Source organism: Pseudonaja textilis, chromosome 1 (genome assembly GCF_049901715.1).
Source record: "Pseudonaja textilis isolate UNSWEBS1 chromosome 1, rPseTex1.2, whole genome shotgun sequence".
Lineage (NCBI taxonomy): Eukaryota > Metazoa > Chordata > Lepidosauria > Squamata > Elapidae > Pseudonaja > Pseudonaja textilis.
The window spans coordinates 305,182,556-305,196,268 of record NC_141990.1 but is presented as its reverse complement, the minus strand read 5'-3'; the positions used below and the strand labels follow the sequence as shown (position 1 = coordinate 305,196,268).

The following is a 13,713-nucleotide window of genomic DNA, read 5'->3' as shown; positions in this document are numbered from 1 at the left end:
CTTTACATTGTTTTCTGAAATTACATATACATTTTGCTCTATTGTGAAAGTATTATTATGGTTGATTACATAATCACCCAGATGTTTAGACAGGGTTTGGCATTTTTATCCACCTATCAAGTCCTTTTCCAAGGACCTAGAATAGGCAGGTGATGTTATCTGATGATGTTAAAGGTATCCTCCTAGGGAGTAAGCTACTCCAAGTAAAGCTGCCTTTCACAATTGATTGATGGTAATATTGTCAATGCTGATGGTATTCAAGCAATGCTCCAGATGTTTTGGAATTTCACCCAAGGCACCTAGTAATTATTATTATTAATATTTGTTAATAGCTTATTTAAATGCCTAGTAGTCCTCATCTGTTTTAGTCACTTGAGTTATGAAGTAATGTAAATCAATTAAACATTAAATCAAAACAAAATCAGTATTATAAATCTGCCTCAGCTGTCATTGCCACTCAAATGTTTTGTTTTCCCAAGGCATTTTGGAATGTGCTTGTCCTGCTTTCTCAAAGTTGCCACTTACTCCCTTCCTAACACATTTGTGCTATAATTTTTATTTAAGCTTCTGAGAATAAGTTGAATTGAATTCAGTGAGGCTTGTTTTTGAGCAGACACTTGGGGAGGTTATATTTGCAGCATTTTTAGCCTAATTAGCAATTCCCGTCTATAAAAGATAAAACAGTGGCCTTTGGAAACTAATAAGGATTTTCCTGTACAGAAATATATTTATGAGAATACTCCAGTAGTTTACATCATCAGAATTTCCAGTGATTCACAGAGAGCAATATATATGAATCTAGGACTCTAGATATATATGAATCTAGCCACCCAACCAAAAGAGATCTTCACTTCACAGTTCAGCCCAGTTCTAAGGCTTTGCTAGATCTCTTCAACTTCAGTTACCCATATTCCAACAGAAGAATGTCCCTCTCCCTGATCCATCAACTTCATTATATGATAGCTCAATCATAAACAGCATGCTCTAAATCAGGGTTAGGGAGTTCATGGCCCTCTAAATTGGGCTGAATTATAATTGTCAGAATTATAATATTGCTGGGAATTGCTCTTTCATACTAGTGGGATCTCATCCCAGGTGGTGATTCATATTGCTCTTTCAAAGTTGGGAAAAGATGCGTCAGAGCAAAACATGTTCACTTGGTCTGTATTTCACATCAGCTCAGTTCATTTTTATTAACATTTTGTGCGAGATAGGAGCCAATCCATCTAGGTGGCTTTTACATAGGGATGTTTCAGGTAATCTAGAGATGTTACGGGTATAAGCAATGCAAAAAAGTGCAGTTCTCATTGTGCTGGAAGACAAGAGTAAAAGCTGTGACTTTGCCACCAGGAGAATGGAAGCGAGGAGGTTCAATAAAGTAAGGATAGTGACCGTGATTGTATGATCAAAGACCCAACATTCACACCTTTTGGACTGTTCTGATTATCATCATGCTTGTTATAATGCTGGTTTCATGCATGATTAAAATTGCTGTTTGTGCTTTAAATTATATTCATAATGATGCCATTTACAATCTAGAGATTTTTAATTGTATTTTCTCTCTGGCTGCAGTGATATTGCATGATGGCAGTGCCCTTTTGGCTTTTTAAAAAAAAAATCTTTACCACGGATGCCCTGGTTCACCACCAGTGAAAATTTTATTTTGGGATATACCCTGAACTTCTTAGAATTCAGAGATTTCCCATCTGTTTCAAACATTGGTATTTATAAGGGCTTTAAATGCCAAAATGAAATCCACCTGGTTTCCAGATTTCTCTAGTCTGTAAAGCACTCACTCATTGACCTCGTTTCCCAAATACATTGACCTTACATTTTATTTTAATAAAACCACTATCTTCCTAATACACATTCTTCTTCCATTCTCCATGCAAACTCTGTTTGAAATCCAGGATTTCCCCAATGAGAAAAATACAGGTAGTCCTTGACTCACAGCACTTCATTTAGTGGCCATTCAAAGTTACACTTTTTACACTTTGTGACTGTTGCAGCATCCCATGGTCGCGTGATCAAAATTCAGACCCTTGGTAACTGGATCATATTTATGTGTCCCGGGATCATGTGATCATCTTTTGCAACCTTCTGACAAGCAAAGTCAGTGGGGAAGCCAGATTCACTTAACAACTATGATACTAACTTAACAACTGCAGTGATTCACTTAACGGTTTTCAAGATGGTTGCGCCCATGGATGCTGCGGCTGGCCACTTCTTCTTTCAGTGTATGATGTGTGTGATTCTGTGTGTGTTTTGGATTATTTCCTTGACTGAATCCTGTGAGGCAAGGGTCATCTATAGTCAGCAAGCTTTGATAGTATAGTGTTGGTGTGGTGTTGCGGGTTTTTGGTTCAATGTGTGGAGGGTGAAGGATATGTGTTTGTGTTTATTTTCAGGGTCATGATGTGCACTGAAGATGTGTTTGATTTTGTTGTACGAGGTGACAATAAACTAAACTAAACTAAACGTGGCAATGAAGGTTGTAAAATGGGGCAAAAATCACTTAACAAATGTCATCACTTAGCAATAGAAATGTTGGGCTCAATTGTGGTCGTAAGCTGGAGACTACCTATATACTGCAATTTTCTTTGGATTGTAACTGGTGCCTATAGTTAATTATTCAATGAACAAAACTAGGAACTAGCTAGGTTATTAAAGAGTTAAAGAGTTTTATTATGCTTTTCAATAACCTTCCAGAGTAATTTTAAAACAATTCTACATAATAGGGCTGAGCCAAAAGCTGTACTGTCAGATATTTTTCATGAAATTGAGACTTGACATGGAAAGAAATTTTCCCATCTGTGTCACTTCTGCAGCCTGTAAAAGAGGTTGTGAAACTGGGGAAGGCCTTCAACTTACCCTTCAGTTCCCAGAACCAGTTATGCCATCTGGTGTGACTTTCCCATCTCCTCTGAAGGGCGCCAGGTTAGAAAAGGCATGCAGGCATTTGCTGAGGGGGAGGGGCGTCATAGGATATGAATCTAATGCACATTAATGCAGTTACTTGTCTTACAGGCTAGTTCTTTTGGACTTAACATTGCAAGTCAGGGACTAATCCTGCCTTGAGATTCTGAGAGCAGGGCACAATATAAATGTAACTATGAATGAATGGATTTTTAAAAATAGCCTTCCAGCCCTGGGCAACTTTTCCCATTCTTTTCTGTTCTTTCCTTGTCAAGCAAGAGAGGTATAGTATCAGGCAAGCCATATCTTGTGTAAGAATACCCCAACCTATTCCAGATCCAGACAGATGATTAGTCCCTGGAACAATACATGAATTTGCAGTATTATTATAGTACAATCTATGGATTATAGATTCACTTTATTTTGGCACAGTTGGACTTGATCTAGGACCTGAATCTACAACCAATATGAGACTATAACTGTGTGATTTAGGCTCAGGCCTATCCATAAATAGCCCCATTTTTTCCTCACAACAATCCAGAAAAGATTTGAAAAAGCCAAGTAGCACTTTTGCAGATTAACACAATTTAATTTAACAAATTATATATCAAAATTTAAAAAAAATAAAAATATTTTTGCTGCTAGAGTCCTGATTTGAGACTCTCATAAACTGACACAGTTCCCTCACAACATCAGCAACTCTGGTAGTAAGTACTCCAGAAGAGAAACTTTCCTTGCGGCCAAGTAGTAATTTGATTACTATGTGCTGTTTCCATCTTTCAGTCTTTTTTCCATTTTCTAACATATGAACATTGAAGAACTATTTTCCCCTCTTTCTTACAGCTTATTCAGCCCCTAGTTTTAATTATAACCTTTGCTTTGTTTAAACAACTATTCTTTTTTTAAGAGCAAAGCTTTGGAGAAAAAATTCTCTGTTCTTGTTTTTAATGCTAGTTCCTTTTTTATGAACAAGGTGGCTGGATTCTTTATCCCTTTTTTAATTTATTTTATTTGTTTAAATTTATTATTAAGACTTCTATGCCACCCATCTTGTCAAGGCAACTCTATTTAGAAGGGCAATTAGATTAAAATTAATTTTCTTGTCTTACTCCTTACATCAATGTTTTTGTTTTGAGAAATTTATTGCATGTCATTACTCACAGAAGGGTGATATTTATCCTTCTTTTAATCTATAAGCCAATGTTATTTCCGATGCCATCCCTTACCTTATTTAAATCTGTCTTTATGATTTATTTCATGGCAATGGCGAATTCCATTTAAAGAGCTTGTTTTCAGAACAAGAACAATGTTAGATTTCCTGAAAGGACAAGCATTATTGCAGTAAAATTCAAAAAGTCTACTCAATTCAAAATTCCCTTGACTCATGTTGGATCTTTCATAAAGTACAAACACTGTAATAATGTTGAATGTTAAAAAATTGAATATCATATTTTTTCAGGTTAGATTCTGTTATCTAGAGTTTTCTTTCTTCTGTTTTCAATTTATTTTACTCAGCTAACAATAAAAATGTACGTTTGTTTGCAATACCAAATGAGTAAGAATCATAACTATGACGGTAACTAAATAGGTTGGGTGTAATAAAGTAGCGCCATGAATTAAATCATTTTATGCTTGCAGGCATAGTAACTAAACCCTTTCTCTTCTTTTCTGGGGCACTATTTAATATAAAGGATAAATCTTTTATAAAAAAGGCCCTGAAAATCAAATGCCTGTTTTTCAGCAATATTAAAACAGGAAGAAAAAAGTCTGTGATTAAGCTATACCGCTTTCTGTCTAATCAATTCAAAATAAGGGGCGTGCATAAGCACAGCAACGTGCCTACCGTCCCTGTCCTATTGTTTCTTTTATTTTTCTTATATGTATCCATGTATTCATAACTATGTTTTTACTTATGCCTATTATCTTGTAACAAACCAAATAAAATAAATAAAAATAAATACATTCATTTCCTCCCTTTCTAAGAATTCTGAAAATTTTGGGAGATGTCTAACTGGTAGTTTACATGACTCAGTGCCTGGGCATTACGGGAAAAGGTTAATTAAGCAAGATTAATTAATATGCTTGATATCAGGATACCTAAATCACACATATTCATATGGCTCTGTGTGAGTATTGCTTATTACAAATACATACTATTAGACTGTATCGATTAATAAGCATGCAAACCAAAGGTTGCAAAACATCTTTGTTGTTCAAAGTTGGTTTCGTTCATGATCAAAAGTGGTGATCATCTTTTAAAGTACGGTACATTCACTTTGAAGCATAATCCACAAATGGTTAGTTATATTTTCCTTTGGGCTGCAGCAAGGATCTGGAGTATTAGGGGGGATAAGCTCCTTAAAAGCTGAACTGGCTTGAGACAAGAGTTTTGTAATCGGTCAAACAAACCAAACAAATCAAACAAACCAAAAGTGGTTAGCCAGCTCCAGAGGCAGTTGCACCATTGAGACAAGATAGACATCGAGGCAGAAAGGACTGAATAACAGGCAGAAAAAGCGAATTAGTTTAAACTTTCATCCTAGAGACAAAATCAGCAAATAAAGCAGGTTTTTCTGGCACTCGCTGGACCGGGTTTGTCTTGCAGTCATCAATAATGCCTAGCAGGCTTGTAGTGCAGACTTAAAACACAGGCATCGTTCACAGAGCTAAGAACTTGTAGGCTGGCAAAAAGTGTTCGTGGTGAGATCCTAATTACCAGAAGCTTTTGAGAGTTATGTGACAAAGGAGCACTCCCAGTTGTCCTTCAGCAATCAAACCATTATTATCAAGAGGTTGTAACTGCATAATACCTTGATGTCTCCTCAATACTTATGTGGATGTGGAACTTTCCTTTCAACCCAGTTGTTTTTCTGAAACTTAGAAGTCATTGAAAAGAGAGCGAGTAGCACTACTTTGGATCACTTTCTCGACATGCTCATCTTTACTTGCTTGATCTGAATTGCTTGAGTTTTGAAAAAGGAAGGTGGGCAACATATTTGGAAATTGTCAAATTTCATTCTGAGTCGCATTTAATGCTGGAATCAGCAGGACAGAGAGATGAATAGGTTAATTGTCTGGAAAATAGCTTTTTCAGAATTAAGTTCAGGACACTGTTTTATTTCAGGATTCTCCTCTTTTGCAGACAGCAAGTAGCCATGTGTCCTTTTTAATTATGAACAGTTTTGCCATTTGGAGGACTTCTCTTTTGTAGATAATAATCTCCTGGAAGTTCTTTCCTGTTCAGATGTCAACCCCAAGAAACACTGAATAAAGGAAAAGCAGAGACCTGAAATTTCCCAGCATAGTTTGCACCCATACAATAAGCAGTAAGCACCCAACTTTTCTGATCACAGACACAGACTTTTCTGCTATGGCATGTTTGCTATTATTTTATATTTATAATTATAACTTCTAGATTAACCAATACATTCACTGATGAGTAAGATCTATAAGGAAATCGGTTTCTTCTTCTGTAGAAACTGCACAAACAGTTAAATAGAATGACATCAATTATAAGGAAAGGAGATGTGATTAAGAAATGGATAGTTTTACTGAGAAATCCTTCAAAAGTAATGGTTTGTTTATTCAAAACATCCTATTGAATTACGTTTTCAACTTGAATGCAAACTATGAGTGATCCTTAGAGACCAATTATTATTTATTTCAAAATGGAACTGTGAACCCAGGTTATATAGATTCACCTCAGCTGAAGCCATTTTGGACAGACAAAATGCTTCTATGATATACCTATTCTCTAACACATCTCCTCTGGGATAATCTCCTTGCCTTCTTCTTTTTTCTTTTCTTCCTCTCACTCCCCCTCCCCGAATCTTTATCACATCTATGATGCAAAATTTCTGGCTCTTTTTGGTCATTCAGGAATGTGTTCCTTTGAATCAAGAGTTAAAGTCTTTCAATAATAATAATAATAATAATAATAATAATAATAATAATAATAATAATAATAATAATATGATGATGATGATGATGATGATGATGATGATGATATAAACAGAATTATGTGGTTGCCTAGTGGTGAAGATGCTTATGTCCCACTTGGAAGGTTGAGAGTTCAATCTTAGGCAAATCCTAGGCAGATGTTTCTCTCCAGGGTACAAAGAAAAAAAAATCTGCTGTGAATGCCCATATATGTTTAATTTTTTTTATTAGGAAGCACCATGGAAATATTTGTAGTGGAAATAACTCTATATAGTTACTTTATCTGTACATGACATTCTCACACCTGCAGTGGCTTCCTCATTCCCTGCCATGGAAAAAAAATCTGTGTTCAACCTTTGAAATAAGTGGAAAAACTATTGCGAGTGTCAAACAGGTTTGCATAAGGCTGATAAAGCATTGGGTCAACTGATTAAAAATAAACGAGTTTCCTAAGGTAGCTGCAACTTTTTTTTCAGATTTGTGTAGTCTGAAAATGCTGGGCTACCTTATGAAGAGTATTGTATTTATGCAAGACACAAAGAGATTGGACTGCCGTTTGTCAGAAATGATGTCCTGCTTGGGTGGGGGGTTGGACTAGATCAGGGGTCGCCAACCTTTTGGACCTCAGGGACCACCAAACTCATAATTTTAAATCTCACAGACCAGAGACTCTGGACAAATCCCCAAAAAGTCTGCAGGAAAATTCCCCACCCCATTTTCCTACTGATCTGTCATTCTTTATTTGGGATCACAGGATACCGTCTCCAGCTCTGTTCTCAGGGGAAGAGAGAAAGAGAGAGAGAGAGAGAGAGAGAGAGAGAGAGAGAGAGACTGACTGACTTTTGGCTTCATGTAAGGAAAGCACCAGAAGCGGCAGAAGTCTTTCTTTCTCTTCCCCAAAGTCCTCCAGAAATGAGTCTTTGTGAGACTTGTTACGCCAGTGCAGCCTCTTGGAGTAGGATGCCTTGCAGGATCCCAAAGATTTATTTCTGGTGGAGTTTGGGAGAGAGAAAGAAAGACTTTTGCTGCTTTTCTTGCGTGCAGCCAAAAGCGGCAGAAGAAAGAAGTGGAAAGCAGTAGCCCAGTGGCCAGGCAAGACATGTGGGGCAAGTGGGGCAAGTTCCCCCCTTCTGCCATTTCCTTCCTCTCCTCACTACCTCATGTTGTTTGCAATGCAAGGGACGCAAGCCTTCGGTGCAGCCTTGTGTTCCCTGCAGCCTGGATTAATTGCTTTGGGAGGGTGTTTTGGGGGTGACATTTCTCTGTGGACCACCAAAATTTTCTCACGGACCACCAGTGGTCCTCGGCCCACTGGATTAGATGACCTACAAGGTCCCTTCCAACTCTGTTAATCTGTAAAAAGCACTTTTTCCAAACATTTTCAAATTGTGCATAGGTCTGTTAAATACTGGAGAAATCAAAAATTTTGAACATAGAGGCCACTGCCTATAAAGAGCTTAATTTGGTACCAAAAAATACATTAAGAGCTCCAGTGTTTACAAAAAGCACTAGAACAGTGCTAGGAGATTTGGGATCAAACCATCATTATCACCTTTGTTCTTTGCATATATTAATGATTTTACATGCTAATAAATTGTCTGTATTTGCACCATATACTCAGTATGATTACTGAATTAAGCCAATTTTGAGTTTACAGGTAGTCCTCAATCACAATCCAAAGCGTACTGAAGATGTCTCTTCAAATAGGGATGAAATATATGTATATTTATGTGTATGTATGTATATAGCATGTGTATATGTGTGTTATGTATGGGTATGGGTAAATACATACTTTCTTTTGAGAGCAGGCAAGAGAATTTCATTTTTAATGTATGCCAGTGACACACAAAAATGACAATAAAGGTTATCTTATGTTTTATAATCTGCGTGTGAGATAGGCCAATACAGGTAGTCCTCGACTTACAACATTTTCATTTAGTTACTTTTCAAAGTTACAACGGCACTGAAAAATGTGATTTATGACCATTTTTCACAGTTACACCCTTTGCAGCATCCCCACGATCATGTGATCAAAATTCACATGCTTGGCCATTGATTCATATTTTTGACCGTTGCCATGTCCCAAGGTAATTGTGATCATTTTTGGCAACCTTCTGACAAGCAAAGTCAATGGGGAAACCAGATTCACTTAACAACCGGATTAACAATTGATCAACTGCAGTGATTCACTCAATGATTCTGGCAAGAAAGGTCATAAAATGGGAGGAAATTCACTTAACAACAGAAATGTTGGCCTCAACCGTGATTGTAAATCAAGAACTACCTGCATTCAGATATTGGGTGAACATTAAACTGATGTTGCATGGCTGAGAGTTAATCTCTCCCCTTTCCCCTTCCTTTTTTAAATAGTTCATGACAAAGAACCCTAAAATGCGACTTGGCAGTAGTGCCTTGGGGGGAGAGAAGGCAATTCTCCTGCATCCATACTTTCAGGAACTGGATTGGGACCTGCTAAACCAGCGCCAGATTGAGCCACCTTTCCGACCTCGAATCGTAAGTGTTTAAAATGGTGAGGTGTGTGTGTGTATTGGTCCATGCAAGGACAGATCACATCCAGTAAAGGAATACATGTGTTATATTGCAAAATATATAATGGTTCAATCTGAGTCCAGCCAATATAGTAGAGAAATGGAATAATACATACGGTACTTGATCTGAGGTGACTTCTTTGACATTTCCTTTTCTATCTTTCTTTCTTTCTTTCTTTCTTTCTTTCTTTCTTTCTTTCTTTCTTTCTTTCTTTCTTTCTTTCTTTCTTTCTTTCTTTCTTTCTTTCTTTCTTTCTTTCCTTCCTTCCTTCCTTCCTTCCTTCCTTCCTTCCTTCCTCCCTTCCTCCTCCCTCCCTCCCTCCCTTCCTCTTCTTTCTTTCTCTCTTTCTTTCTTCCCTCCCTCCCTTCCCTCCCTCTCCCTCCCTTCCATCTTCCTCTCCCTTTCTTTCTTTCTTTCTTTCTTTCTTTCTTTCTTTCTTTCTTTCCTTCCTTCCTTCCTTCCTTCCTTCCTTCCTTCCTTCCTTCCTTCCTTCCTTCCTCCCTTCTTTCTTTCTCTCTCTTTCTTTCTTCCCTCCCTCCCTTCCCTCCCTCTCCCTCCCTTCCATCTTCCTCTCCCTTCCTTCCTTCCTTCCTTCCTTCCTTCCTTCCTTCCTTCCTTCCTTCCTTCTTTCTTTCTTTCTCTCTCTTTCTTTCTTCCCTCCCTCTCCCTCCCTTCCACCTTACTCTCTCTCTCTCCCTACTTCCTTCCTTCCTTCCTTCCTTCCTTCCTTCCTTCCTTCCTTCCTTTCTTTCTTTCTTTCTTTCTTTCTTTCTTTCTTTCTTTCTTTCTTTCTTTCTTTCTTTCTTCCCTCCCTTCCTCCCTCTCCCATCTGCTCCCTCCCTTCCACCTTTCTTTCTTTCTTTCTTTCTTTCTTTCTTTCTTTCTTTCTTTCTTTCTTTCTTTCTTTCTTTCTTTCTTTCTTTCTTTCTTTCTTTCTTTCTTTTTTAATGAATGTGGGCATTGCCCAAATTGTCCTTATGTGCTCTTTCTGGGATGCTACCCACATTCAGAACTCATATTGGCTACTTCCAATCTGAGGAATATCAGGTTTACATTTGTTTGCCTGACCACCAGAATTTAACCAAAGGAGGAAACATTTGTTTTATTTATTTGTGAGTTGTCAAAGGTCAGGTCAAGTCACAAGGGGTCCAGGTGCATCTGGCGCATCATTATCATCATCATCAGAGTTAGAAGGGAACTTGGAGGTCTTCTAGTCTAATTCCCTGCTCAAACTGGAGACCATTTCAGAAAAATGGAAGCCCAGTCTCTTCTTAAAAACCTCCAGTGATGGATTACTCACAACTTCTGAAGGCAAGCTGCTCCACTGTTAGGAAATTTCACCTTAGGTTGCTTCTCTCCTTGATTAGTTCTTTGTCTTGCCTTCTGGTGCTTTAGAAAATAAGTTGACTTCCTCTTTTTTGTGGCAGCCACTCAAATATTAGAAGACTGCTATGATGTCACCCAGTGGTGGGATTCAATTTTTTTTTACTACTGGTTCTGTGGGCGTGGCTTGATGGGCGTGACAGGGGAAGGTGACTGTAAAATCTCCAGTCAGAGGTGGTATTTGCAGGTTCTCCGAACTACTCAAAATTTCTGCTACTGGTTCTCCAGAACTGGTCAGAACCTGCTGAATACCACCACTGATGTCACCCCAGTCCTTCTTTTCACTCAACTAGACATACTCAATTTCTGCAATCATTCTTCAGAGTTAAATTTATATCTTGCCTTTCTGTCAGAAGGCAGCCTATATAGCAGTTCCTTCTCCAATTTTCTTTTATGACAAGAAGATTGTGAAGTAGATTGGACTATGAGGCAATGGTGGGTTTCCAATGTTTTTACTACCATTCTGTGGCCATGGCTTGGTGGTCATGGCAGGGGAAGGATCCCATTCCCTCCCCACCCCACTAACCTGCTTTCCAGCTCCGTTCTCCTGTGCAGGGCAACCAAAGAAGACCCAGCCGATCAGCTGGGACTTGGGAGGCAGAGAATAGATGGGGGCGTGGCCAGTGGTATTTGCCGGTTCTCCAAACTACTCAAAATTTCCACTACCAGTTCTCAAGAACTGGTCAGAATCTGCTGAATACCACTTCTGCTATGAGTGAGTAATTGGCCCAAAGTCCCAGCAAAATTTAAGGGTGAGCCATCTGGATTTTCCTGGTCCTAGATCAATATTTTAAGCCCTGTATCAATTCAGAACATATTCAGAATATACTGTCAGTAAGAAGAACTCTTCACATTTGTGTGTCGGGTCATATTTCCTGACTCCAGTGAGGAGATAAGAAACTATTATCTATAGCTTAAACTATGTGTCCTGCTAGCTTCTGCAACACAGTATCCTCCAAGTAATAATCTAATATTTTTTTTGTTTCATTTACCAGAAATCAAAAGAAGATGTCAGTAACTTTGATCCTGAATTTTTAAAGGAAGAGCCGATCTTGACTCCCATTGAAGAAGGAATACTATCCATGATCAACCAAGAGGAATTTAGAAACTTTTCTTATACAGATCCAGAATTAGAGTCTTAGCTCCATGTTGACTGGACTCTCTATTCAGTAACAAAGAAGGATTGGAATATGGGATTGCCTAGACAGGACCATCCAACAGGCAGACTTATATTATGCATCAGAGTAAAGAGGAGGAAAATGAGCTCAGCAGGAACAAGTAAACAAATGATGCACAAAAGAGGAATGAGTAGAGCTTGTTAGCTCTGAAAGGCTACTAAAGTAACTTTGTAGTAACTGTGGGGAATTTCTAGAAAGACAAAACCAACTCTGAGCCAAAACTACCTTTTTGCAGCACTGATTTCCCACAAAATAACTCGGTTGAACTATTTTCTTCAATCAAGGAAGCAAAAAGAGAATAAGGCTGACTGGTTTGAACTGTACTAGGGAAAGGTTACATGTTTGCTTGGAGGTTATGGGTTCAGGTTTCCTCAAACCTGACTGAGTACACATCTGTTAGAAATATTTTGGACTTCCATTTACAAATATATGGAATTATACATATTGACAGGAAGGAAAGAAAAAGGGAGAGGGAGGGAGGGAGGGAAGGAAGGAAGGAAGGAAGGGTTCCATCATCTCTATCATTATCTATCAGATCCATAAAAAAAAATTGCTGCAGAAGGGGAAATCGGCTGTGGAAAAATATTGTGAATTTTTTGGTCAGAACCCGATTTGGTCGTGGTCAGAAGCGTCTGTGACCAGAGGTTCTACTGTACTGGCAATCAGTTCAAAATGGGGAACACCACAGTGCACTCTCATGTTAAGGGATATGTGTCCATGTGAAGGAACAGGAGAATCAATCCACCTGCTACCTCTGCATTAGAATGAGGGAAACATTATCTGCAAATTTGTAAAATACTGAGGTTTTGTATATTTTGGCTAATTTAGTTTTTAGGGGTTTCTTCTTCTTTTTTATGACTTTTATTCTTTTCTCCTGAATTTGCAGAACAAAGTGCAGCTGATTCTGTCTTTTTATATAAAGACAATTTTACTTCGATTCCCTTTACTAACTGATGGCATTTCTGACTCTTAACTGCTTGTTTTTTTAAAAACAAAATGAAATTTAAAAAATGTAGCAGTTAAATTATTTGTCCACCTATATGAAGGGCAATACACTGAAGCTATTTGTAACTTAATTCATGTTCTAAAAATGAATTAAGAGAATCCACACAATATTTGATATATTGTAGACATGTGATGTCTTTGCCTCGAGTAACATGGAGCTAGGAGACTCTTGATCAAGCCAGGAAATTTAATCTGTTATTGTTACTATCTATATCCATTTTCAAAGCATGTAATAATATATGCAAGTATCCTGGTGTTACCAGATTCTGCTTTATTGATCTCCAAGCACATCAATCCACACTTTAATTAAACCAGATGTCAACTTTATTCATAAATCAATTTGAACTGTAAAGTAATATAATAAATTCATCAAAATATTGAAAAGATGAGTGGAAGTTTGAAGCTGGGTAAAATACAAGAGATAATATAGAATAGAGTCCCCAAATATCTGCAGGAAGCAAACATATAGTATCATTTAGCATGTAGCAAGATGATACTACTGAAATCCTCAAATCGGATTATATTTAAGGATATTCAAAATTTATCTTAGAGTATCATGCAATCCCTGCCCCACCCAATCATAAGGACCAATCTTGGGGAATAAAATATAGGGTTATTTCCATATTTAATTGAGAATACTTTGTCTTCTCAATGAGATTCCCCATTACTTTCTACTTCCCATAGTACATATGTCCCATGTCTGCCCTGAACATTACTGAAATGGGAATCAAGAAAGCACCCA

General features: G+C 37.8%; 1 protein-coding gene across 1 annotated transcript in view; it reads left to right on the top strand.

The window, feature by feature from the left end:
- The window catches only part of PRKCH (protein kinase C eta), a 110,006-nt gene extending 96,651 nt beyond the window's left edge, over positions 1 to 13,355 (top strand). The window contains exons 13-14 of the mRNA XM_026698642.2: positions 9,226 to 9,369; positions 11,784 to 13,355. Coding sequence (XP_026554427.1) covers positions 9,226 to 9,369; positions 11,784 to 11,930 — 291 coding nt within the window. The 3' untranslated portion in view covers positions 11,931 to 13,355. The remainder of the gene's footprint in view (positions 1 to 9,225; positions 9,370 to 11,783) is intronic.
- Positions 13,356 to 13,713: the final 358 nt, after the last annotated feature.